Raw genomic sequence first — 27964 nt, forward strand, 5'->3', positions numbered from 1 at the left:
ATCTTGATTTATGAAGGGACTTCTCCATCTTAATCCTCCTCTTCAAAAACTGCCTGTCCTGTGGGAGATAAACATGGTTTTGACATCTTTAATGAGGGATCCCTTCCAACCGATACAATCAGTTCCATTGAATTTTCTGACCTGGAAAGTGCTATTTCTAATAGCTGTCACCTCAAAGAGAAGAGCGAATGAGCTACAGACATTGGTTCAATTCTCTCCCTATCTACAATTCTTCAATGATAAGGCAGTTCTTCGAACGCATCCAAAATTTCTGTCCAAGGTCAATTCGGCTTTTCATATCAACCAAGCCATTACACTTCCCACTTTTTTCCCAAAGCTCCACAAGAATGAGAGGGAAAGACTCTTGTATACTCTGGATTGCAAAAGGCTTACTATAAACTGCGAACTCAAAGCCATAGAAAATTGTCATAAGTGTTTGTCTCCTATAATCCGAATGCCTTGGGAGTGGCAGCAAACAAAAGGACACTGTCTAATTGGATCTCCTGCTGCATTCAGCACTGCTTCCTTTCAACACAGTCTTCCTTGACCAGCTCAATTAAAGTACAAGTGAGGGTCACAGCCTCCTCGGTTGTGCACCTGCATAATGTTCCTATCAAACGGGCCGATTCAGTAAAGTCTGCGGGAGAGCGGGCAAACGCCCACTCTCCTGTGTGCGTGATTCAGTATGCTAATTAGGCCCAGCGGTAAAACCAGGTAAAAGGAGGCGCTAGGGACACTAGCGCGTCCCTAGCGCCTCCTTTTGGACCAGAGCAGTGGCTGTCAGCGGGTTTGACAGCCAACGCTCAATTTTGCCGGTGTCAGTTCTCGAGCCCGCTGATAGCCACGGGCTCAGAAACTGGATGCTGGAAAAATTGAGCGTCTGGTTTTCGACCCGACAGCCGCGGGCCGACTTCAAATTTTTTATTTTTTTTTTACTTTCGAAAGTTTCGGGACCTCCAACTTAATATTGCCATGATATTAAGTCGGAGGGTGCACAGAAAAGCAGTTTTTACTGATTTTCTGTGCACTTTCCCGGTGCCTGAAGAAATTAGCGCCTACCTTTGGGTAGGCGCTAATTTCTGAAAGTAAAATGTGCGGCTTGGCTGCACATTTTGTTTTCTGAATTGCGCAGGAATGCCTAATAGGGCCATCAACATGCATTTGCATGTTGCGGGCGCCATTAGGTTCGGAGGATTGGACGCGTGTTTTCGGCCCCTTACTGAATAAGGGGTAAGGGAAAACGCGCGTCCAATGGCGGGTTAACATTTCCCATTATTGCCTGGACCAGCTTGCTGTTTCGGACAGTGCAGTGGGACAAGTGGGTAAAAGGACTGTCCAAGGGAGAGATGGGTTGTAAAAAGTAAATAAATAAATAAAGAAGAGCATTAAGCTAGAGTTGTGCGGAGCTTCCACCATAATCAGTACAGTTTACAGCCCTAAGCTTGGAACTCCCCAGATAATATGGCTAATTCAGCTGCTTATCGACAGAAAAAAGCAAGTCTGCTTACTGTAAACTGTTTTCCGAGATAGCAGGATGAATTAGCCATGCAAACTCATCCACCTCCCTGGATAGCTCTTTTACCTCGCAACCTGAACAGAGCTTACCTAATTCTTAATCATTGACTGAGGAGTAACTGACCGTGCATTTGCGCAGGCGCAGCAGAGAAAAGCTCCAAATATTGGAGAGCTCCGCGTAGTGCATCAATCGGATGACGTCACCCAGACAGCATGGCTAATTCATCCTATCTACGGAAAATATTTACGGTAAGCAAACTTGTTTTTACTGCCCAATGCAGGAAAGCGGGCCCAAAGCACACTTTTTTACGCCGGAAAATTAACTATAGTTCTGGAGGTGAAGTTTACTAGCAGTTAAGGTCTCATAAGAAACATAAAATATGTGGTCCTCTGTGTTGCGATAAATGTGCCCTTTGTAGGGTAGGTTTGTCTAGAGATATAAGTATAAGATTTAGTTATTTGGGGTTAAAACAAAAAATATAAAAAGAATATAGGGATTGGTGGCGCAGAGCATGATGATTAGCTAAAGAACACCTTAAAAACATGGGTGACTCCTTTCCTTTTGGTTAACAAAAGGCATTGCAGATTTCTGTAACTTCACATAAGCAATGCACTTTTGCTAGGAACGCACAATTTAGACATCCGTACACCTGTACAATATACTTTTGAGCACCAGAAACACATTTCTTCCTAGCATGACCTTTTTGTATGCACTTCAATTTCTTTCTCATTAGAATATTGCATCAGGTGCACAGGGGATGTGGATGTGTGTGTACTAGGACAACAGATGCTTTTTTGTATACATCTTTTTGCACTGGCCTGATAGAGCTCAAATCTCAGAAGCTGTGCAGCAGATTTTGTCACCTCCTCGAAACCCATACATTGATGGGTTAGTTCCTTTATTTGCACAGCATCTTTTAAGTGGTTAATACTCTTATCTTAATTATGTTAATAATACTGAGTTCTTGTAGGTCATATTATTTCATTTAAGTTGAGCCCAGAAAGCAGAAGCAAAACTTAATGCTGAACTTTAACATACTTTAGCATGTTGGCAGACCTCTGATAAACTTTAGCATTCCAACAGCCTTGGCCTGATTAGTTCAATCTTACTACCATTACTTTTCTGATTCTTCACTGCCACCCACTGATCTGTCTCCACAGAGAACCCTTCAAAGCACTCTTACAGTTCCCCCTTTGTCATATTCAGGCCCGGTGCGACCAGGTGTGCAAACCGTGCAATTGTACGAAACGGCACACCCGGGGAGGCGGCAGAGGACGGAGAGAGCACCTCATACCCTCTTCCGGCAGCAGCACTATTTCCTTTGGCCCTCGGATGAGGATATGAGCTCATATCCTCTTCTGGTGGTCAAAGAAACAGAGGGCTGCCTGTGCCACATTGTGGGAGGGGGCAAAGCGGCATGGGGGTGGCAGCAGGGACTCTATGCACAGGGCAGTACACAAGCTAGCGCCAGCCCTGGTCATATTCAGAATAACAGAATGGCCTGCTAGAGCTAATGGGGGCTGGGGCTGGGGCAGTGCCAGAGTTTAGGATGGCATGGAGTAGCACAGGGGATCTTTTAATATAGGAGTGTGGATAATATTTTTTTTCTATGTCTATGTTTTATGTTAGATCTTTGATGCTTCTGTACAGAAGACTCAAGTAAGCTGGACAGCCTAATAGCAAGTCCTAACTCGGAAAGCTGGATTAAGGTAGTGTTTTGACATTAGTTTACTTGAATATATAGAAATAAAGGACAACAAATAAGTTGTAGATTATATCTTTATATTGAACATCATATTTGTAATTAGCTTTTAAGAAGGGGAGAGCAGCTCTAAAAATCTGGTCATTTACAATTTATGATTGTACCTGGGTAACAGAAAATAAATGGAGTTTAAGGTAAGAAAAGTGGGCAACCAGTGAGGCATCACAGATCAGTCCTGGGAACAATTCTATTCAATGTTTTCAAATTACATATGATATTCTTGAGAAGAGAAAGATATAATAAAACATTCAAATATGAAGAGTATAAACAATGCACAACATACGCATTTTTCAGTGGTAAGGAATTTTTAATACAAGGGACCATAATGCGCAACTAGAATAATGCGCAACTAGAAGTGGGTGACTTGAGGAGCACTATTCCCTCTAGGATCCACACAGCCATGCACACTGCAATTTCTTTTGCATATGATCTGGCACAGCTGGAGAAGCAACAGGAGTCTATGGTGCTGATTCTCCCCATCTGTGCCCTAAGAGCTTGTTCTAAACTTGTAGGCTGGTGCTTCCTGTGTGCTGATCAGCATACAGGAAATGCTGGCCCACACGTTTTAAACAGGCTTGCAGGACCAGGACAGGGAAGATCAGTGGCATGGGCTCCTGCTGCTCCTCCAGTTCTGCTGGGTCCTTCGCAGGATGAAAAAACTGGGAAAGAGGGTTAAAGTTTACAGTACTGAGGGGTGACAGCACTGGAGAGAGGTAGAGTGAGAGAACTGGGGGAGGGGGAAGATGGGCTACAATACAGAAGTGAGAGGGGTTAGCACACTGGGAGAATGGGGAGCACTGGAGGGAGGGGAAGATGGAGAGAGCACTGCCATAAGAGGAGAGAAAAGGGGGAGGTGCAGAGGTGTTAGAGCACTGAGGGGTGAGAGATTAGAGTACTTGGAGGAATGAGCACTGAGAGTGGGCAAGAAAGCAATGAGAGAGAGAGGGACTAGAGTACTGAGGGAAAAAACACTAGAGATGGGAAACAGAGTGGGAAGAGCACTAGGGAGAGAGAACAGAAGGGTGAAAGCACAGAAAGGGAGGAAGGGATGAGATTACTAGTAGTAAGTGCGGAGAGAGGGGTGTGTTGGGGGGCCCATAATGAAAACTTGAACTGGAGTCCAAGTGATCATTGCATCATCACTAGACAACAGCAAAGGGGACATCAGCAACAGCAGCATAGGCTCTTCCTGTTGAGCATGTACACCCAAGGCTGGGGGCTTTCCATGATAATATCGCTGAAACCAATATGACTACAGAAGTGGCAAAAGTTTATTCTTGTGGCCATGCCATTAGACAGGTATTGCTGGCTGCATCATTAGAGGGGTATTACCCTCCCCCTAGGCCAGCCGGCAGCGACTTTGGGGGGGGCGTCTTTCTCCGCTCCCCCATGGTTGCAATATCAAGAGGAAGGACTCCCCTCAAGCACCTGCAGCAACTTTGCCTGGCGATGGTTCTGCCTATACTCGAGGAGAGCCAGTTAGAACATGTGGGAGCAGATATGATGGCGATAGTGGAGGCAGAGGAGGAGGAACGAAGAGGCAGGAGCCAAATGCTGGGGGGTGGGGGAGAGTCAGATGCAGGGCGCGGATGCCTGGGGAGGAGGAGACTGACCTCTCCTGTTGTTCACTTGCAAAAGTTATGTGCTGAATAGTAAGGCACACCCACACATGCCCTGGAAAAAAAATAGAGGGAACACTGCTGAAAAGTAAGATGAGTATTTCTTCACAGCATATATAATAGGGTCCATAACTGTATCAGGATGAAAGGAGCCATAAGATAAACATAAAGGCTTACAAGTAATTCACATGTAATGGCGCCCCTTGAGCCGCCTTCGGCACAGTCTTTTCTAGCTACTTAAAATAAGCGTTCTGGAAACGGTAGAGACTCTCGATATAAGAGAAAACGTTCGCGTCAACGTTTATGCAGACAGAAACAGCAGCCGGGCAGGAACTTCTCGTAGGAGAGCCCCGGCCGAGGCATTCCCTGGGCTGGGCTGGGCTGGGCTCGACAGGCAAGCTCACCCCGCCCCTGCCTCTCTCACTCCTTCACCATCTGCAGCCGCGCGACCTTTCCCCTACTTTCCAGCGCGCAGTTCGGCGAGTTCATTCCAGGCTCTGCCGACTCAGCCGTCAAAAGTCAGAAATCGGCGCACGCGCCCCTCTTCCTCGGCACACGCCGCCGGCACGCCGCGATCACGCGCCCAGGCCGGCCGCCCCATTGGCCGGTGGCAGGCGCAGGCGGGCGGGGATTGGCTACGACGGTCGTAGGGGGGGATGTTTTGTTTTCCACGCCCACCCCCTCCTCCCTCGCTCCCTGTCTGTGCTGCTCTTGGCCCTCCTCCCGGAGCCGTGGCCGCCCAGCTCCCTGCCCTGATGCTGCTGAGGAGGTTGTTATTGCTGTACCTCAGGTTGGCGGCGGTTGGCACGGATACTCTTTGTTAACGGCAGCTTGTGGTTCAGCTATACCTTCCCCCCCCCGCCCCCTCCCTCCCCATTCGCCTCGGACGCCCGCTGACTGGCTTGGCGATGGCGGATTCCCCTACAGTAAGTACGGAACCGCTGCTACGGGCTTGTGCGGATGACGGGACGCGAAGAGCATCCGTTGCTCGGGGGTCCGCGCCGGAAGGTTCGGGTGTAGTGGCCGTTTGTAGCGGAGGAGCTCGCGGTGGGGAGAACGAACCGGGCCGGCACCTGCATAATTGCGCGCTCCTCCGGCATATTGCTCCGTTACGTTGCTGTTCCTGGCAAGCTTCTTATTGCCTACAATTCGGGGGAAGAAAACTCTTGTTCGTTTTTGTTTTTTTTCATACGGCATCACTTGATTATAAGCTTATAGCAAAGTACCCAAAATATGATGCATGAAGTCAGTGTGTAGTGTATGATAGGAATCTGCGCCGTGACTATGCTTATAACGGAAGCGGTCCCGGGGGCGTCTCCATTTACAGCCCTGCCTGTGTAGAAAGAAGATCGTGCTGGAGATGCTTTTCTGTATGAGCCTAGGGTTGCTGTTCAGACGTCGCCTTTTTTTTTTCCCCCGTCAGTGAGAGGGGGTGGGCGAGAGCTGCTGTCATGAGCCGCTCTATGCACGGCTCGCAGTGGGATTCCGCAGGGCGTCCCTCCTTCCTGGCGCGCGCGCACGGAGCCCAGCGGCTGTACGCGCCCCTCACATGGCTATTTTAATACATGTCGTCACCCGGGTGGTGTTTGCGCGCGAAAGCCCCGCCCTCCTCCTGATGGGGGTGGGCGTTGGCTGTCTGGCTCACCACCACACTGGCTGGAGGGAGGGGGGGGTGCACGTCTCGGTTATAGTAACTCTGTTCCCGTTTCAGGTGTTAAGGGTAAATGCCAGTTGTTCTGTACTGAGCATGCATGGGGCTTGTCCGGGTTATAGTAACCCATCTGCCCCAAGACCGAGAGTACATGCTAGCGGTTTTGTGCTGAGGGAGCAAGGCTTACTCTTAAACTATAATCTTTTGCAGGGCAGCTGCAGGCTAGGGCTATGATTGCAATACCTATCCTTTTCTAGCCTGGTGAAAAAGCTATAGGTTAGATTGCTCGGCCTATACCACATGTGTTTTGAATTTTATTCAACGGCCCACTTTGCTTTATCAAAACTCTCATTACCTGTACTCCTATTCGGTTATTGTACCCAGAACTTTATAGGGCAATTTGATTTAGCCAACTGAGACATTATCAAACTGCATCTGTGTTTAAATTGAATCTTGCATATTTTTTAAACTGACAAGGAATTTTTTGTCCTTAAGTAAGTTGCTTGATGAGATATTAACATACGCAGCCATTCTGAAAAACTGAATTCTGCCTTGAACATCGGGCTAATAAACCCTGTATTGAAATGTATTAAACCTTGGATGCAGTATTGCTGTAGAAGTTGGCTGTTCCCTCACATTCTTTCAGAATGCATCATAGTTAGGTCCATTGATGCCAACTCTTATTTTGGAGCAGGAGGATAATGTTGGCACTTGTAGCTCTGCGCTCTTTGTTTTTCAGTACACATGGAAGTAGTAGTCCCAGAACTAACGAATGCAATGAGGGAAGGATGTGTATACTTTAGCTGATAGGATAAAACTAGTCTGCTGTGTGCTAGGTATTGAATGTGATCAGAACTAGTATTTGTAGAAGTCTCTGTTAAAGTTTTGATTATTCTGATTATTTTGACTTTATGACTGAAGTCTAACAAAGACAATGATTTTATTAACTTTAGGTTCCCATCATGGACATTTGTGAATCTATTTTGGAAAGAAAGCGTCATGACAGTGAAAGATCTACATGTAGCACTTTGGAACAGAATGACATTGAGGCAGTTGAGGCTCTTGTGTATATGAGCTCCTGGGGTCAGAGGTCACAGAAAGGTGACTTACTAAAACAAAGACCTCTTACTCCTTTGTCAGATTCTTCTGATTTCACTATGCACATGGAAGTTGCATCAGAGCTACCAAAAGACTACCATTCTCTTTCCACCCTGGTAAGAACAATATCCTATCTGCTTTTGTAGGATTAAATTTTGATTTACAACTTCCTTTTTAAGCATAAAATCAAAATGCTTTCATTTGATTCATCACAGCAGTTTATCCAGTAATGGATAATGTTTGTAAATTTTTTTTATAATGTAAATATAAAATAACCACATTTTCAGGACATGTTATAGACAGGGGGGCATCTTATTTGTACCATAGTCTCTCTAGTAATAGTGGATGTTGTACTACATATAATACAGTAAGACCAGAAAGATGTTTGCATATTTCTCTCTGGACACTGATACTGGATGTTCTCTGTCACATTTATGCTAGGCATCTGGCACTGTAGTGTAGCCACTAACAGAGGCATGAATTGAATTGCTCTCAGCTGGTACATGCACTTATTCACATCCCTTATATTTTTGTTTGGATTTGCAACCAGATCTGACTGCTGGATGATTTGCAGTATCACTCCAGTCTCCTGCTGGCCTGAGAGAAGGCGGAGATCTTTTTAGATCTCTGACCTAACAACCACAAACCCAGCCATTGAACTGACTCTGCAACCATATTTCTTTAATGAGTATGTCCTGTGGATTATTTTTCATATGCATATACTGTATTTTCCTTATTGCTTAGTATGTAGTGGTTATGTCAGATTTTCCATAATTTTACATGTCTGTAGTTAATCATGGTGTACATTCATTTCTATAGTTCATGCATGTCAGTTTTTTTACACCCACAAAATTGGATTATCTGCACATGTGTACAACATCCAGATATAAAATTTGATTATGCACATAAATGGCATTTACATGCATAAACTATTGAAATGAATAAAATTAAGAGAAAAAAATGCACTGGTTAAAAAAGAAAAAAAGGCTGAAACAAATGGATTAATCAAATTTCATTGTGTGTACATCTCAAGTAGTTAGTGTTCTTACAGATAACATAATGTTGATGTAAACTTATATAGTGATTGTAATATTTTTCCTTGCAGTGTATGACCCCACCGCACAGCCCCAATTTTGTTGAACCATCCACCACTATGCTTCCGTCCTCGCATGTCACCTATTCCAAACCAGCAACCATCATGGCAAACGTATCTGCTTGTATGGTCACATCAACTAACCTAGCCAGACCAATACTTGCAAGTGCAGAGAGTATGTCCTGTCAGAAGCTGGAGACACCTGGACAGTCTGTTCCTCAGCCGTGCAGAGCTATGGCAACCAGCGTGATACGTCACACAGCCGACAGTTCTGCTTGCTGCTACATTCCTACCACATTGGTGAAAACAAAGGTAGCTTCAGGTCTCAGCATCTGTGCTGAACAGTGCAAAGCAGTGCAGATTAAACATTCCAGGTTTTCCCCGGACTCACCAGCTGCTGAGAGCTCTAATAGTTATGCATCATCGCTCTGCCAGACTCTATGGCAAAAAGCCAGTTTCAGTGCTGCCAACAATAACCAGCAGTCAGTAAAGTCTTTTCCAGTGCAGCCTTGCTTACCAAAGAATTGTGAACGTGACCCTCAGAGCAGAGCCCCCAATCTAACTCCCATTCCTGTTTCTAGTCCTCCGGTTCTTTGCCAAATGATTCCAGTTAATGGCCAAGGAGGTGTGGTTCCTGCCCTATTAAAATCCCCTGCTCAGACTGTTACAAGCAGTGTCAAACCCATTTTACCCCACAAAGCTCCAGTTTCTCAGCCCATTCTAATGGGAACTTCTGTGCCTCAAGGGACTGTGATGTTGGTTCTTCCTCAGGCTTCTGTCACGCAGCCACCACAGTGCCAACAAACTGTAATGACTGTGGGGAACACCAAGCTATTGCCTCTTGCCCCTGCACCAGTTTTCATTGCTTCTGGTCAAAGTTGTGCTCCACAAACAGACTTCTCCAGGCGAAGAAATTATGTTTGCAACTTCACAGGATGCAGGAAAACTTACTTTAAAAGCTCCCACCTCAAAGCCCACCTGCGCACTCACACCGGTGAGTGCAATTTGTCTGTGTCCTGAAACCTAAAACCTGCCGCTGGCATTATTGGGACATGCAGTCTCAAAAAATCTGTCTCGAATGGTAGAGCATTTTGTATGGGTTTCTGGCTTTCCGGCTGGAAGGTTTGTTGTCATAGAGGCTCTCCAGCCAATTAGCATGTGTCCTGGATGACCGCTCATGCTGATTGGCTAGTGAGTCACCATTGAGGTGGATAGAGTATCTTGATTTTTAACACCAGATAAGAACAGTGCGTGTTCCATATGTACCCTCTCTCTCTCCATCTCCTGGCAAACACACACACATGCATACAGCTTAACATGATCGTTTATGTAGTGTCCAGATTTTCAGAACTTTCATGGTATCCTACAAAAGAAAACATGCACACCTCTTCTCATTAATGAAGAAAAATTCAAAACCATGACTTGCTCCACTCTAAAAGGACTTTAGAACCCCACAGCATAACCAACATACTAGTCTAACCACTAGCTCCCACTGTCTCCCTTTTTCATCAGGCTCTCTGCCCCCCTTTCCTTCTCCTTCCTTCCTCCAGGATTGTCAGGTATTTCAATAGCAAGAAACCAGGTTGGTTCCAGAATCCAACAATGTAGTTCTTTGGCTAATGTACTGCAAACCATCAAGGAGCAAGGTACTTTCTATATACATCAATTCTTGTAGGAATCTTTTGAAAGAATAAACTTTCACCTGTGTGAAGAATCTGTAATTCTACTATTCTGAAGTTAATTTGAATTTTTATGTCTGTAGAGACATGGGGCTTACGCACTAAAGTTTAATAAAGGCTGTTTAGCATGCAGGAAAAACAGCAAGAATGCTAAATGGGTCCCCACTGATGTTAGTTGGTACATGCTATAATTAGTACATACCCGCATTTAAAAGAGCATTATGCAAGTTAGGATTTAGTGGCTGCATGGAAATAACATGGCATGCTTTCCTCCATCCTATTTTCTGTGGGCCTGCTAAATCCTGAAACTTAACACCTTACTTGGATCAGGTGTTAAAATTTTGGTGTGCTCTCAGTCATTAGATACATAGTGAAGTGCCCTAGACAACATTATTGGGAGTTTGGAAGCTGTGCTGACACTAGTGCTCTGCAGACCTCCCTGCTAGCAAAGAAGGAAGTACCCCCTGGAGTGGTAAGAAGCAATTCCATAAGGGAATGTTGGGGGAGGGGGGTTAGCCTAGCCCCTAGAGGTGTTGGGAGTTATTCCTCAAAGAGGTTCCTCATTGGGAGATTGGGTGGAGAGTTACCATAGAGGGAACTTCCTCAATGTGACACTAAGGGGACTGTGGAAGGGATCCCCCCTCCCATACTCACCAGCTCTTTTACTTTGGCTGGTATGCATGGATTTTGCTATACACAGTGTCTACACTTCACGTTTTGTTAACATGCGCACTTTTTTGCATGCCTGCTAAAGAGGCATAAGTTTAGAAAGTGCATAAAAGATGTAGTGTATAACCTGTTAAGTGGTGTTCTAGTATGCATGTTAAATATTTAATGATATGCACACAAACATTTTTAGCATAAGTTTAAGTGCATGTGCCCCATAGTCTCACTACAGGAATGAATTGCAACTTCTTTTGTTCCAATTGGGTTGCATTTCACAAGATTGCATCACATTAGAATGAATTGTGGAAGAAAGCAAATTCTGGTATATCATATTTGTATGCATGGCATCATGCTATTTGGGACCATACCGCGAAACTACTGTTTGTTGAGTAGTGGATACGCGATTATATTTTTTAGAAGTATGCAGCAACTTTTATACAGCTCTGTAGAAATCATAAGGGTTGGTATTTGACTATTGCTAGCACTGTAAGAAATTGATTTTATCCTTCATGCAAATATTGTATAGAATTCAATCTTTTCTTAATAGATTTAGTCAAAGAACAAAATTGTTGGGAGGCTGGGGATTTGTCTTTATATGCATATAAAATATATTTGGCAGTGTCTCTTGTGGGGGATATGCAATATGCATTTTGCCAGTAGCTGCAAGGGTGCGCGTTGCGATCCATTGTGCATACTTTGCAAAGCTATGCTACCCCAGGAAGCACAGGCATGGGGCCCAATGGAGGCAGGGGCCCTGGTGGGCTGCAAAAGTTGCATAGCCCAACAGGCTAAAAACAGGTTGGAGAGAGGGGTCAGGGACTATTTGGATTGGATTTGGGGGGGTAGAACAGTGCTGGATTCAAGCCAAAGTATTCTCTGGTGAAGTTTCAACGGGTATCGGCTAGTTTTTCCATAGATCTATTTTTTCATTTATTAAAATTTATTAATCGCTTAACACAAAATAGGTCTAAGCAATTTACAGTAAAACATACATAAAAAATAATTTGACAACACATACATAACAAAAAACACATAATAAAAATAATCCAATAACAGCACAAAGTAAATATAAAGATGTTGAGGGAGGAACATTCTGCAGCGGGAGTCTGTGTATTTTACAATAATTGTCAAATAGACAAACATCACTTGACCAGTGTCTGTAACTTAAGACTGGCCATAGGCCTGCTGTAAGAGGAAACTTTTTCAATTGGCATCTACATTTTTTAAAATTGTCTTGTATACGAAGATCATAAGGTAATAAGTTCCATAAAGATGGAGCTGCTACAGAAAATTGTTTCTTGAGTTGAGGATAAACGAGCAAGACTAACAGAAGGTTTGTCCAATAATCCATGTTGAGAGGATCTTAAATCACGGGTTGGCTTATATATCCTTAACAAGGCATTAGTCCATGAAGGAGAATCAGGACTAAGCAGTTTAAATGTGGTCATGGCAATTTTATACCAAATGCGTTCATACATTGGTAACCATTTTAGACTATGTAAAATGGGTGTTCTATGATCAAAACGTTTTGCGTTTGATACGAGTCTGGCAGTTGAATTTAGTAATAATTGTAGTGGTTGCAAAGAAGTTTTGGGTAAACCTAGCAGCAAACTATTACAGTAATCTACGTGTGGAAAAATGATAGCACGTAGATTACTTGAGACTGCATAGTGCATTTTGTTAAGGAAACAGGGTGCCATTGTTTCAGTATTGGTTATTTTGCAGGTGTGCATGAATTGTAGATGTGAGTAATAGCCACTCTACTCCCACTAGCTTTTATGTAGTGATAACTAGTAATACCCAGCCTGTAGCTATTTCGGGGGAAATTTTATAACAGTCTGTATATATTTTAAATCAAATAAGTGCAGAAGTTACACAAATTTTCAAAGGGAAGGTATGCATATATTTTCCCTTTAAAAATTATCCTTCCAAAACTACCTGCACATAACTACTCTTGTGTGGAATTTTATTTATTTATTTTTTTTAGGGGGGGGGGGGAATTTATGTGCATGCTTTTAAAAATGCAAAAGTATGCACATAAGTGAAACCCCACTCTGACTCCATCCCCGGGAATGCCTCTACTTTCTGTGGATAAACTTACACACATAATGAGTTATACGCATATAAGTTTGCCTGCATATCAGACAGGCAATTTTATAACAATAAAGACAGTTTTTCCCATGAAAATGCCTTTGAAAAATGATCCTTTAAATGTTGGTAATAAATGAAGATTCTTTAAGTAACTAGCTTACAGTTTCTCTGGACTCCTGGAAGCAGCCTTCTTCAGAATGGTATCTGGGCTTTTTTCATCTGATGTAAGATATAGCATAGCCAAAATGAACCAATGAGATGGTGAGGTTATGTGAAGTAATTTGCAGCACTGTTCTGGGGAGCAGGAATTTTGATAACTTTAAAATGTTTTAAATTGAGACAGTGCTTGGTACAAATTTCCATTCAGGTATCATTGAGTAATTGAGCTTTGCAGATGGAGATGAGCATTTTTCCCTTTTTACGTAAAGGTGAATTTAAAAGCCCTGCATGCGCCAGAACCAGGAGATATTGGGGTAGATTTTAAAAAAGAGCGCGATCGCGTACTTTTGTTCGCGCAGCAGGCGCAAACAAAAGTACGCTGGATTTTATAAGATACGCGCATAGCCGCGCGTATCTTATAAAATCCTGGATCGGCGCGCGCAAGGCTGCCGATTTTGGGCAGCCTGCGCGCGCCGAGCCGTGCAGCCTGCCTCCGTTCCCTCCGAGGCCGCTCCGAAATCGGAGCGGCCTCGGAGGGAACTTTCTTTCGCCCTCCCCTCACCTTCCCCTCCCTTCCCCTACCTAACCTACCCCCCCCGACCCTATCTAAACCCCCCCTTACCTTTGTCCCTCGATTTACGCCTGCTAGAAGCAGACGTAAATCTATGTGTGCCAGTGGACTGCTGGCGCGCCGTCATCCGACCTGGGGGCTGGTCCGGAGGCCTCGACCAAGCCCCTGGGCCAGTGCCATGCCCCTGGTCCCGCCCCCAAAACCCCGCGTCATTCGGCCCCGCCCCGGCACGCCCCCTTAAAAAAAACCCCGGGACTTGCGCGCGCCGGCGGCCTATGCAAAATAGGCGCGCGAGGGCCTTGCTCGCGTAAATCCGGGCGGATTTACGCGAGCAGGGCATTTAAAATTCGCCCGATTGAGTACAAGTCGAGCTGGTGCCCAGTGAGCAAGGATGCGCATATCTCCTGCTGCACACACAGTGAAAACGTTTGCAAAAAGGGGGAAGGGAGTGGGCAGGGCATGGGCGTGTCTGGGGGAAAGCCAAGAGATGTGCACGGAAATACTTTCATGCACAGGTGTGTGCCGGGGTTTCCTGCCGCATAACTTTATTACTGCTATGGATGGCATGTAAGTAATAAAACAAAAATATCTGGGCTAGTCAGCAGGGTTTTAAGGTTTGGGGGCTAACAGGGGGAAAGGAAGCTATTAGGGGGGTTAGGAAGTCCTTTATCTGGGAAAACTGGTAATGGTGTCGGCACACGTCCCTTTATAAAATTCCCCTCTTTACCCAGTAGAAGTGGCATTTGTGCACACGTGTGTCCATTTAAAATTGTGCGCACATGTATGTGCGCATGCTATAAAATGGATGCATCTCTGGAGACAGATATATCTGCGCAATTAGGACAACTGAGTGTGTTAGAAAAATCTGTGCCGACCCCAAAAGAAACAAGCACACCAAAGACTTTTTTACCATCGGTAGAAAAACAGGATAGTATTGAAGTGTTAATAAAAACGGATTCTCAAATTAAAAAACCAGTAAATATAACGTTAGAAAGTTTGTGGAACTATTTAGTGAAATTAGATGACTCAATTAATAAATTAACTGGTGCAGTTTTGAAAACAACTAATTCGGCAGTACAAAATACTCTCAAACTGGAGAAACAAAATAAAGAAATTAGCACACTGACTACACGTGTTTCTCAGATTGAAAAAGTTCAGAGCTATCAGGTTACAGCAGAAGGAAATATAAATAAGAGATTAGAAATTCTTGAAAACTCTATAAGATCCCTAAATTTAAGGGTAAATAACTTTCCAATTTTAAATAAAATAGACTCTGTGGAATTATTTAGGGAATATATGTTGCAGATATTAAAAATACCAGAGAAATGTTTACCAGTTACCGTCCTAGTGAATTTGAGTGACAACTTGACATTTTAAAAGAACTGTTTGTATTAAGAGACACGACTACACAGAATAGTGGCATTGCATTTGCAGAAACCACCTGATGGCCTATTTTTTTTTTTTGTCTTGCAGGAGAAAAACCTTTCAGCTGTAACTGGGAAGGCTGTGATAAGAAGTTTGCTCGTTCCGATGAGCTCTCCCGCCATCGCAGAACTCATACAGGGGAGAAGAAGTTTGCTTGTCCCGTGTGCGATCGCCGGTTCATGCGCAGTGATCACTTGACAAAGCATGCTCGCCGTCACATGAGCACCAAGAGAATACCCAGCTGGCAGACTGAAGTCGGCAAACTGAACAGAGTTACCCCATCGGACAAAGCAAGATGCCATAGCAGTTCTGTCAGTATGCTTCTACCCATGCCATCCTCTGCCCCAGTGGCCAGTTAAAAAGAAATATACAAAACAAAGTATTGAAAAGCCACAACAGTTAGAAAGAAGTGTTTGCGAAGGGGATTTTTTATGCCTATTCTTCCTGCATATGTATGTGTATATATAATACATACACACCCATATAACTTTTTTTTATTCATTTTGGGCCCTATTCAGTATGATTCTGCAAAGCCTGTATCTTGATATTTAAATTTTGAAATTGAAAATCACCAGCATTACAGAAATAAAACTAATTTTTACACAGCTTTTACAATAAAAAGGACAGTAATGTACCAAAATCAAGTAACCATTTTTATTTAGGTTTGTTAAGTAGTAAGATCTGGAATTTTAACTTTATACTACTCTTTTCTGTTATAAAAAGTGGGTGACAAAGTTGAATTTTTTCTTGTGGGGCTGTTTGTTAACTTTTTCAGTAAAGTTTTAGCAATTAATAGATTTTCTATTAGTATGATATATGGTTGAACATCATTTTTTTGGAGCGTGTCACAATTTAGCGTATTGGTATTTTTGGATTTTTTTTTCTTTTATGCAAAATTAAGCTTTGTAGACTGTTGAAAGCTTATTGAATAAGGCCCTTAAGGAAGAAAAAAAATTGCACTGTATTTGTTCCTAGTTTTGCAAAGGAAAGCCTTTATGACAAAGGGGCATGTTTACACTTGCCTTTTTATAAAAAATTGGCTTTTTAAAAGTTATTTAGCACCTAGATGCTGCCCAGTAGTATTCTAAATTAAGCTGTAAATTATTTTAAAAAGATCTGTGCATGACAGTGGCATGGTCTTGTGGGGGCTGCCTGCCTGTGTTTTGCTAGTCTGTTTTCTTTTTCTTTCGGTCTGCATAGGTCTGGCAGGCACAGGAAACTGGGGCCAGCCAGGTTTGTTGTAGTCAGTCACTTGTTCATCTATTAGCCATGTTAAAATAACAATTTACCACTTAGTCTAGGAGTATTATTGGGCAGTGCCTGACTGTACAATAGTCATTTCTGAAAAGACTGCCTCCAACTATATTTTTTAAATAGGGGCATTCCAGTGTGAAAGTGCTGCTTTAAGTAAAAATCTTTTAACCTATGTTGCACTATTTTATTTTATTTTTTTCAGTTTGTGAAGTTCAACTTTGTTTCATTGTGCATTATGCATATAGATTTGTATACTTCTAGGAAAAATTATCAACAATTTAGAATAGTGTCTAACTTTTTAAGTATCCCACTCTTCATTCTTTTTATTTGGTGTTAATTATACATACATTGATTCTCATGCCTTGGTTGGGATTTATATAGATGTCATCTGTATTTGTACATGAGTTATATTCAGTATCATCATTTAGAAAGGTAAACTCTTGGGGTGTCAATCCCTTATGCTTGAATTCAACAGGTACCAATCAGAGAGTTTTTCTGTTGCAGAAATAGTCCTATGTATTATTAATAAGGCCATTTAATTGCTCTGGTTGAGCAATGAAGAGTGATCATAATGATTTTATTGGCCCAAATAAGGATAAACTTCTTTAAATGTCCAAAGCTTTCTGTAGCAGTCCTTTTTTGACCAGCGTGGGGTTTCCTGGCACTGTTATAATTCCCATCATAGAGATATTATAAATTAGTAGTAGAATCAATTTAAAAACAACTGGAGAGCTGCACCAAACCTTGCATTTCCATGGCAGGCGTGACTCCCCATATTCTGAATAAACTAGCAGTCCTTTATTGGTTGGGCATTGACCACTAGTGATCAGTCGGAAAATGGGGTTTACATGCATAGCATTCCAGGAGGTTTATTTAATATTCTCTTAAGTCTAGTCAGCTGCTTGACATTATTTAGCAGTGTTTTGTCTTTGCAGCAGTTATGGACAATAAGTGTTCTTGCAAATAGCAAAACATTTTGTTAAAAATGTTCTTTTTTTGAAGCTCAGGCTACAGCACACACTCTGAGTAAATTTGTACAAGTCTCATTTTGCTGCATAAGAAGTGATGTTGTGTTTTGCAGATGCAAGTGAAGAAGTATATCAGGAATTGGGACATTTTATTTTCTATCCCTTCCAACAGCTTTTTAGGATACATAAATTAAGTGTGGTCAGACAAACTTTCCCTGTGCACTTTATTGCCTGAGCAGTTTTGCTTAATTTTTGTACTTTGTCTATAATATTTCATAATTATGTTTCAAACTGATTTTGAAACCTGTTATTTAATACAAGTGTAACTTTTTTCTTGAAATCATATCAATTTATGTTTTGATTTGCCAGTTAAGAATAATGTGTATTCTGTTTTAAGTTCAGTTGTATTAATCTATCATTGCTACTCCACAAATGTTTTGATATAAAGTGGTGAATTTTCTATATACCGTTTATATTTGTATTTTTGTGACCATCTGTTGTCTTTTTGTACCTTTTTGTTCCCCTCTTCATGGCATTGGAAAATGGATTATTCTCCTCCTTCATTCTATTCAGGTTTTTCTTCTTGCATGTCTCACAGCAGTAGCTCTTCTGCTTCAACAGAGAGAAGTTAATTATTGAAGTAGCATCATTGTTGAATTGCATTGTTGCATTTCACAAAATACAGTATTCTAAATGTCACCTGTGTCCCCATATTATTCAGATTATAAATAGTTGCTTGAAATCCTGAGTAAGAAGAAAAAAAAAGTTCAGCAGACCTCTAAAGCACCCTTTTGTAAAGTTCATTGCTATGCATTTCCTGCATATTAGTCAGCTGTGAAAATTCTGCACTTGTAGGGCATTATGATATTTTGCTGTCATGAAACCCTTAATTCTCCATCAATAAGCAGCGCTGAATTAGCCATAACAGGTAGGTGACATTATCCGCTGGTGCTGAGTCAAACCACTCTGAACTCAGTAGAGATTTTGCTCTACTGAGCATGTGTGGGAGTTCCCATGAAAACCAGCTGCCTCATGAGCCCCACCAGTCATTTTTTGACTGTGCTACAGCATTTACATGTATTTTTCTCTCTTAGCAAGATCTTCTGAGCCTCTCGAACTCTATTTTCTTTTTTTTTTAATTTAATCTTTATTGTAATTTAAAAATTTTAAAGTAAGACAAAACTTACAAAAGGAAAAAAAAAGATACAGTCATTACCACTTTTTAAGGAATTTAACATATATATGTCTATTACAATTTCAGCTAATTTGACTGAATCTTTACACAAAGAAAAGTTTCGGAGACTGAATCTTAGGAGCTATTTCAGAAATTATACATTGCAATTAATCGACTGAAATTATTGGTGACTGTTTTCTCTAGATCCCCTTAGTGGTTACTAATTACTAGGGGATATTACAGTAATCTCCCTAGCATTTATAAATGACTTGAGTTGCTCTGGGTAATTAAACACAAAACATTCATCTTTTCTCTTTATAATGCATCTGCTAGGGTATCTCAAAACATAAGAGTAGCCTAAATTTTTAACCTGTGATCTAAACATCAAAAATTCCTTTCTCCTTTGCTGCGTACTTCGAGCAAGGTCCGGGAAAATTCTCACCCCAGCTCCATAAAATGGAGTTGATATATTTTTAAAGAAATTTTTCATCACAATTGATATATCTTGCACTGTAGCAAAGGTAACTAGAAGAGTTGCTCTGTCACACAATTCCATTAAGGAATCTTCTAAATAACCAGTCAAATTTTCCATTATCTCAGCCTGATTTTCACTTCGCGCTCTAGAGGTCTGAGGGGACTTTAAAAAGATTTGCTTGGTGATACAGGGTAGCCCCGGTTCCTCAAGTTTTAAATTCTCAAGAAAATATTTCTTTAAGGTAAACTCCATTGTTTGCCCCGCAATCCTAGGAAAATTAGTAAATCTAAGGTTAAGATGTTTGGAATAATTTTCCAGAATTCAATTCTACGAGAAGCTAAGGTAACATCCTTAATAAGTTTAGTTTGAACATTAACATTTTTCTCTATAACAGCTTCTATCTTATTTATTTTATTTTCATTTTTCCCCACAACATCTTCTATTTTTTCCATCTTACTATTGAGAGTTCCAACATTTGCATTAGTCTCAAATAGAGCTTTACTCAAGCCAGCCACTAAGTCCCATAATGAGTCAAGTGTTACAACTGCTGGCTTTGATGGTATTGTAGGAAGTGAAGAAATTCCCATCCTAACATCCAGGCTTTCTCCCACTGTCATCAGCTTTTCCATTCTTCCACCTACTCCCTGCTCCGGAGTTGATGTTGATATTACCGCCATATCTCCTTTTCCACCTATTGCGGTTTCCCCGGGGGATTCCTGTAAGCTGAGTCTCTCTAACCCAAGTTCTACTCCCGCCTGAGGCACCACAACCCCTTCGGTTGGGTGTGCCTCGGCAAACATGGGTGAGCCAGTGGGTGAGCTCATTATTTGGCGTGTGGGGTCTGGAGGAGACAGAGTAATTTCCCCAGATGGCGAGGAAGCTCCTACTTCCAACGCCATAGCGGGGACTTTCTCCCCCGTTAAAGTCACCTCTGCAGGAGTATATGATGTAATTAAGCGCTGACTTGTATTTGGGGGGAGGTCGGTGGGGTAGACCCGAACTCTCCCCTTCCGTTTTGGAGGCATAATTCACTGGAACAATATTGTATAGTCTCGCTGCTTACTCACTGCGTTTTTCAGTCTTTGGTCTCCTCGACGGACTGTGTTGCTTCTCAGTTCCTCTTTGCTCCCCCCTTGCGACCTGCTGCGGCCTGCTCCGGAACAAGCCGGCGCGCCCCTTGTATGCGCGCGGCTTGACAATGCGCCAGCGTCGACGGGGCACCGCAAGGACGTAGATTTTGTAGTCGTCTCGTCCCCTTCCGATGACGTCGGGGACTTCACAGGTGGAGTGCAGATGTTAATCCTGGCTCAGCAAGGGTATTCCGGGGGTTCGGAACCGGCATGAAATCCTCGGGTGATGTTCCCTCTGCTCCCGGGTAGGTTCTTCTGCCGCCAGCACAGCCGCAGTCTTACTCACACAGGACGCAGATTTTGTAGTCGTCTCGTCCCCTTCCGATGATGTCTGGGACTTCACAGGTGGAGTGCAGATGTTAATCCCGGCTCAGCAGGGTATTCCGGGGGTTCGGAACCGGCACGAAATCCTCGGGTGATGTTCCCTCTGCTCCCGGGTAGGTCCTTCTGCCGCCAGCACAGCTGCCCGGACTCTATTTTCAGTGTTCTTCTGTTACTGCTTATGGTAACCTCTCAACAGCACTTTTTAGTGCTAATAAAAAAAAAGTGACTTGGGGCCAAGCAGAGCTCCAGAGCTGCACTCCTCATTGCTGAGTCAAACACATATACTCATCTTTTAGGGCTAAACCCCACCCCCCCCCTCCACACACACACACTCCGATGCAGCCCAAGGGTGAAGTGTTAAGCATTAGGATTCAAGGGCTTCAGATATGGATTTTATCAGTGTCTCAGGTACAGCATCCTGTTGCTTTGGCTAGAAACTTTCTGTTCAGTGATTTGTGAGAGCCTGGTGCACTCAATGCCATTGAAGCACAGAACATCTGCACATCAGCCATGCTATCGCTGCCATTGATGCCTGGAGCATCTGCACCATTGGTGCTGTCGATTGCATGAAGCATTTGTGCTATTGGTGCAAAGGGGCCTAATATCCCTGGTACACCAAGATTATCTCAGATTATCAATGCATGGCCTGTGGACCACAGTGCAAGGACCAGAGGTGGGATGTTTTTTAAGCTCCTGCTTCCGCCAGGACAGTGTTTCTCAACCCTATCGTGGAGGTATACCTAATCAGTTGGGTTTTCAGGATATCCCTAATGAATATGTATGAGGTAGATTTGCATATATTGGAGATCCAGGGTATGCAAATCTATCTCATACATGTATTCATTGTGGCAGTTCTGAAAACTTGACTGATTGTGTGCCTCCAGGAGAGCTTTGGGAAATACTGCTCCAGGGCAAGTAGATGCCTCTCCACACATTCACTCAATCCTTTTACTGTACCAGTGCATGTGAAATATCTATTCTCAGATCACATTTGCTCTGATTGGATTCTTTTCCTCAACTGCAGCATCCCTTGGAGGTCCATTCTCTTCCACCCCAGTGCCAGAGCACTCCTCGTGCTACATTTAGGACGGATAGTCATGGGAGATATTGGAAGGTTGATATGGCCTGATGAGTGAGCCTGATGTCTGTGCTGTGTAAAACGGTCAAAACTATTCTTAAAAACAAAATTGATCACATCAATAGACATGATTTAAGGAGGGAGAGTCAACATGGTTTTTCCAAGGGGAAGTCTTGCCCTACCAATTTGCCAAATTTTTTTGAGGGTGTAAATAAACATTCACAAAAAGATGAACAGGTTCATATAGTGTATTTGGATTTCAGAAGGGCATTTGACCAAGTCTGTGAGGGGATGCCTCAGAAAATTGATGAAAGACAGTGTCCTATTGTGGATTGATAACTCGATAAAAGACATGGAAACAGAGGGTAGGACTTTTCAAATGGAGAAAGGTTGTTAGGGGAATGCCTCAGGCTTCTCTGTTTAGTATATTTATGAGTAATCTTGTGAAAGGAATGATGAGTGAATTGACCAGAATTGCAGATGACACCAAATTTTTTCAAGTTGTTAAGAGTAGTAGATTGTGAAAAACTGCAGAAGGACCTTGTAAGACTAGGTTTCTAAATGGCAGATGCAGTTTAATGTGGACAAGGGTAAAAAAAATAATCCCAACTACAGGTACACGATGCTGGTTTCCATGTTAGGAGTCACCATACAGGAAAAGGACAATAACTTGAAAACTTCAGCTAGTGTGTAGCAGTGGTCAGAAAGGTAAATAGAATGTTAGGAATTATTTGCTGAGTAATAGAGAACAATATCATAATGCCTTTGTATAGATTCAGGGTTTGACTGTATCTTCAGTATTGAGTGCAGTGCTGGTTGCCCCATCTCAAAAAAGACATAGTGGACATAGAAAAGGCACAAAGAAGGGCACTGAAAATGATAAAGGGGCTGGAAAAGCTCCCTTATGGAGAAAAGAAAAATAGATTAAGGCTCTTAGACTTAGATTCATCAATAGCATATGTTATCCAAAAAGGGGCATGGTTATGGAAATTGGAACGTTATCGCACCATGCAGTAAGTTATCTATGCTAACTTAGCACTTCGTATGGTGCAGTAAACATAGTGCACCCTGCAATATGAGAGAGAAAGCGAGCCTATCGACAAGGCCCTCATACTAGTTAAGTATATCTCTACAGATGGACCACCTGATAGATCGAAGTGAGGTGTTAGTAGTGGTATAGGGTTTAGGGGCCAGTTTTACATGCAGAGTGAGATGTACACCTCTGTGAAGATTTGGTGTCATTTGGAGTGAGGAAAGTCTCAAAAAGATGAAATTTCTACTATGTTCTCTCACTCTAGCTTGATGGACTCTATAACTGTACCATCAAGCTTGGATGAAAGAACATAGTACAAAATTTCATCTTTGTGAGATTCCTCACTCCAAATGATGCCAACTCTTCACCAAGGTGTACTGTGCTTTCGTATGTCTCACTCTACATGCAAAACCGGCCCTTAAAACCTATACCACCACTAACACCTCTCCTTGACCTCAGGTGGCCCTCCTATAGAGTTCTAAATAGATGCACACAGTGAGGCCCTCCCCTGAAAGTTTTGCTCTCTCTCTCTCTGTGGAACAGGTAAATAGAGAATAGTTATTTACCCTTTCAAAGAATACTAGGACTAGGGAATACTCATGAAACTGGCAACCAGCAGATTTGAAACAAATCATAGAAAGCATTTTTTCACTCAGCCCACAATCAAGCTATAGAATACAACAAAATATATACTTTGAAATGTCTGTATACAAATGCTAGAAATTTAAAAAATAAAATGGGAGAGTTAGAATACATAGAACTGAATGAAGTGGTATATATAGTTTGCATCTCAGAGTTGGAAGGAAGTTAACCAATGGGACACTGTGATAGTAAAGTACAAATTATATCACAAAGACAGGATGGATCAAATTGGTGGCGGTATGGTGCTATATGTTAAAGAGGGTTTAGAGTCAAACAGGATAAAAGTTCTCAAGAAAACAAAATGCACTGTATAATCGTTATGGATAGAAATTTCATGTCAGAAGGGGAATAGAATAATAGTGGGGCTGTACTATCGTCCACCTTAACCAGAATGAACAGACATGATGAAATGCTAACAGAAATTAGGGAAGCTAACAAAAACAGCAACACAATAATAATGGGTGATTTCAATAACCCCATTATTGACTGAGTAAATGTCATATCAGGACCTACTAAGGAAGTAAAGTTTCTAAATAAATGACTGCTTTATGAACCAACAAGTGAGGAGCTATTTTAGAACTAATACTTAATAGAACACTGATTTGGTAATGGTGTTAGGGCCACTTGGCAATAATGATCATAACATGATCAAGATTGTCTTGATAACTGGAAGGAGGACACTAAGTAAATCTACTGCAATAACATTTAACTTTCAAAAGGGAGATTATGATAACATGAGAAAAATAAGAAAAAACTGATAAGGAACAGCTGCAAAGTTCAAGAGTTTACATCAGGCATGGACATTGTTTAAAAATACCAGCTCCGAAGCCTAGACCAGATGTATTCCACCTATTTAAAAAGGTGGAAGGAAGACCAAATGACTTCTGGCATGAGGTGAGGTGAGAGAGGTTATTCTAGCTAAAAGAACATCTTTCAAAAAATGGAAAAGGGATCCGAATGAAGAAAACAGGAAACCATATAAGCACTGGCAAGTTAGATGTAAAGCATTGATAAGGAAGGCAAAGACAATTTGACAAGCTTGCTGCAGAAGCAAAAACTTATAATAAAAAAATTTTCAGATACATTTGAAGCAAAAAGCCTGCAAAAGAGTCACTTGGGCCATTAGATGATCAAAGGGTAAAAGGGGTGCTAAGGGAGAGCTAGGCCATAGCGGAGAGATTAAATGAATCCTTTGCTTCAACCTTTACTGAGGAAATGTAAGGCAGATACCTATGCCAGAAGAGGGAATAATAAAAGAGGAAGAAAGGTTGTTGACATTGTCTATGTCGTTACAAATCAAAGCACATCCCTAATAAACACTGGCAAGTTAGATGTAAAAAAGTAATTAAGCAAGCGAAGAGAGAATTTGAAAGAAGCTTGCCACAGAGATTAAAAAAAAAAAAGTAATAAAAACATTTCAAGTACACTTAAAGCAAAATACCTGTGAGGGAGTCAGTTGGGCCACTAGATTAGTATTAGTTTTCATATCTGTTTTATCGTTATGTTTTGTTGTATGAAAATTGTTTACTGTTTTATGTATCAATTTTAATGTGTATGTTTTTTGTAATCCATTTTGAACATGTTGGAATTAAGGGACTAGAAATTGGTAATAAATAGATTACTGAGAGGTAAATTGGGTGGTCAAGGAGGACAAGGAAATAGCAGAAAAACTAAATTAATTCCTTGTCTGTCTTTACTGAGGAGGATGTTGGGTCATAGCCACACTTGAAACATTTTTTGATGGTGATGATTCTGAGAATTATAATAAATCAGATAATAAATCAGATCGGCAGACTAAAGAATAACATATCACCAGGATCAGATGATATTCTCTGCAAAGTTATGAAGGAATTCAAACATGAATTTGCAAACCTGTTTATGGTGATTTTCAGCCTAGCATTTATAACAGTCGTGATACCAGAAGACTGGAGGGTGGCCGGTGTGACACCAATTTTTAAAAAGGGTTCCAGGGGTGATCCGGTAAACTATAGACATGGGAGCCTGATGTCAGTACCGGACAAAATGGTAGAAGCTATTTTTAAAAATAAAATGACTGACCACATAAATATACATAGCTTAAGATGGAAGAGTAAGCATGGTTTTTGCAAAGAGAAGTCTTGCCTTAGAAATATATTAGATTTTTTGAAGGTGTAAAGAAACATGTGGATAAAGGTGAGCTAGTTGACAAAGTTCCTCATGAGAAACTCCTTATGAAAGTGGAAGGTCATGGGATCAGAAGCAGTATCCTAGTGTGGATTGCTAACTGGATAAAAGACAGGAAACAGAGGGTAATACTAAATGGTCAGTTTTCCAAACGTAGAAAGATCATTAGTGGAGTGCCTCAGGGGTCTGTGCTGGGACCAATGCTATTTAGCATATTCATAAATGATCTGGAGGAAGAAACAAGTGTGGTGCCCAAATTTGCAAATGGCACAAAATTGTTTTGGGTTGATAAAACAGTAGTGGATTGTGAGGAAATGCAGAAAGACCTCGTGAGACTAGGAGACTGGGGGCTAGATTTTAAAAGCCCTGTGTGCGTAGATCCGGGAGGATTTATGTGCGCAGGGCACTCGCGTGCCGGCACGCCTATTTTGCATAGGCCGCCGGCGTGCGCAAAGCCCCGGGACGCGCGTAAGTCCCGGGGCTTCGTAAAAGGAGTGGGAGGGGGTGTGTCCGGGGAGCGAGTCTGGGGTCAGGGGGCAGTCTGGGGCGGGTCCGGGGGCATGGCGACGGTTCGGGGGCGGGCCGGGAGGGCGGTCCCGAGTCCCCCGGCACTGTGGCCTGTGCCGGGGGATGCAAGGTGGCGCGCGCAAGCACTTGCCCAACAAAGGTATGGGGGGGGATTTAGGTAGGGCCAGGGGGTGGGTTAGGTAGGGGAAGGGAGGGGAAGGTGGGGGGACGCGGAAGGAAAGTTCCCTCCGAGGTCGCGCGGCTTGGCGCGCGCAGGCTGAACAATTTTGCGCAGCCTTGTGCGTGCCGACCCCGGATTTTATAAGATACGTGTGGCTACGTGCGTATCTTATAAAATCCGGCGTACTTTTGTTTCCGCCGGTTGTGCGAACAAAAGTACGCACGCGCATACTTTTTAAAGATCTACCTCTGGGCATCTAAATGGCAGATGCAATTTAATGTAGATGAGTGCAAAGTAATGCACATAAGGAAAAATAATCTCAACTATAGTTTTATGATGGTTGGTTCCATGTTAGGCATCATCACCTAGGAGAAGGACCATGGAATACTTGTGGACAATACCTTGAAATCTTTGGTTCAGCATATAGTTGGTCAAAAAGGGAATTAGAATGTTAGGAAATATTTGAAAAGGAATGGAGAACAAAACTGAGAGTATCATAATGCCCTTGTTTAGATCCATGGTGCAATGACACCTTGAGTATTATGTGCAGTTCTGGTCACCCATATCAAGAAATACATAGTGGATATGGAAAAGGTACAAAGAAAGGTGACAAAAGTCCTAAAGGGGATAGAATAACTCTTAAGGAGAAAGGTTAAACAGCTTAGGGCTCGTTAGCTTGGAAAAGAGATGACTGAGAAAGGATATTGAAATTTATAAAATCATGAGTGAAGTAGAACAGGTAAATAGGGAATGGTGGAAAGATAATTTTAGGCAAGTTAGCTAGATCTCCGGAAGAATTTGTACTGCGAATAAACAACTATGGATCAGAACAGACTCTAATGACTGATGAGTATGAATCGATATATTGCAGGTGATTTGAGTTCAGGGATTGTACAAAGCATAATACTATTACCATTTGATTTGTTCCCACATTCCTGAGACATTCTGGCAACAATGAGCTGATAAAGCTGGGATGGCCCCAGGGATTATCTGCTGTCCCTGGGAACATCAAAGGCCATAACATTTGGTAATTCTTATCACCTGGGAAGGTCAAATGCTAAAGACTAGTACCCATACCAATGAGCTGATAATAAGTTAAACAATTGATGTCCTTTACCAAATGGGAGATCAAATGACTGGTACTGAAATGCCTTTGAAACACCTAACTTGCAGAGAGATATATAAAGCATAGCATTTGCTTATTTTAGTTGGATGAGCTGAAGAGACCAGAGGTGTCTTCTTCAGAGTCCCCGGATCCGAGTCCTCCAGATTTCCTATGAACACTGGCTTATATAGAGAAAGGAGGGCGTATAAGGGAGGTGTTCAGGTCTTTTGTTCTTTGTTGTCCTTTGATTAATGTTCTATCTTTATTTCTGTCTGTCTCCTATTTACCTGTATTGACTTATGTACAGCTTACTGTGATACTGTATTTAATGTTGATTTTACTTTGCTGATTTATTATCCATATATACACAACATTTAGTAAACTAAGTTTTGCTTTACCAGATTGTGTGTAGAGTGTTCTATGACATAATATAAAATATCACCCCCCCCCACCCCGCACAGCCACCATATACATTTGGCGTCACTACAGGATAATATTCATATTATGTCATTGCAACACAATATTGGGGATGGGATTAGTGATTGATTGTTTTCCAGAGTGTTGGATATATTCAGAAACTAACAAAAAGAATTTGTGTGC

General features: G+C 42.2%; 1 protein-coding gene across 3 annotated transcripts; it reads left to right on the forward strand.

The window, feature by feature from the left end:
- The first annotated feature begins 5573 nt into the window (after nucleotides 1-5573).
- Nucleotides 5574-18251, forward strand: KLF11 (Kruppel like factor 11). Of its 3 annotated transcripts, none has more exons than XM_029595859.1 (4): nucleotides 5574-5823; nucleotides 7502-7762; nucleotides 8752-9733; nucleotides 15379-18251. In XM_029595859.1, exons 1-4 carry the CDS (start codon nucleotides 5806-5808, stop codon nucleotides 15687-15689), a joined length of 1572 nt encoding a protein of 523 aa, XP_029451719.1. In that variant the 5' UTR covers nucleotides 5574-5805; the 3' UTR covers nucleotides 15690-18251. The 3 variants fall into 3 exon arrangements, with proteins under 3 accessions (XP_029451719.1, XP_029451718.1, XP_029451720.1); XM_029595858.1 differs by lacking the exon at nucleotides 5574-5823 and adding an exon at nucleotides 6496-6617; XM_029595860.1 differs by lacking the exon at nucleotides 5574-5823 and adding an exon at nucleotides 6682-6824.
- The last annotated feature ends 9713 nt before the right edge of the window (nucleotides 18252-27964 follow it).

This window comes from Rhinatrema bivittatum, chromosome 3 (assembly GCF_901001135.1).
Source record: "Rhinatrema bivittatum chromosome 3, aRhiBiv1.1, whole genome shotgun sequence".
NCBI lineage: Eukaryota > Metazoa > Chordata > Amphibia > Gymnophiona > Rhinatrematidae > Rhinatrema > Rhinatrema bivittatum.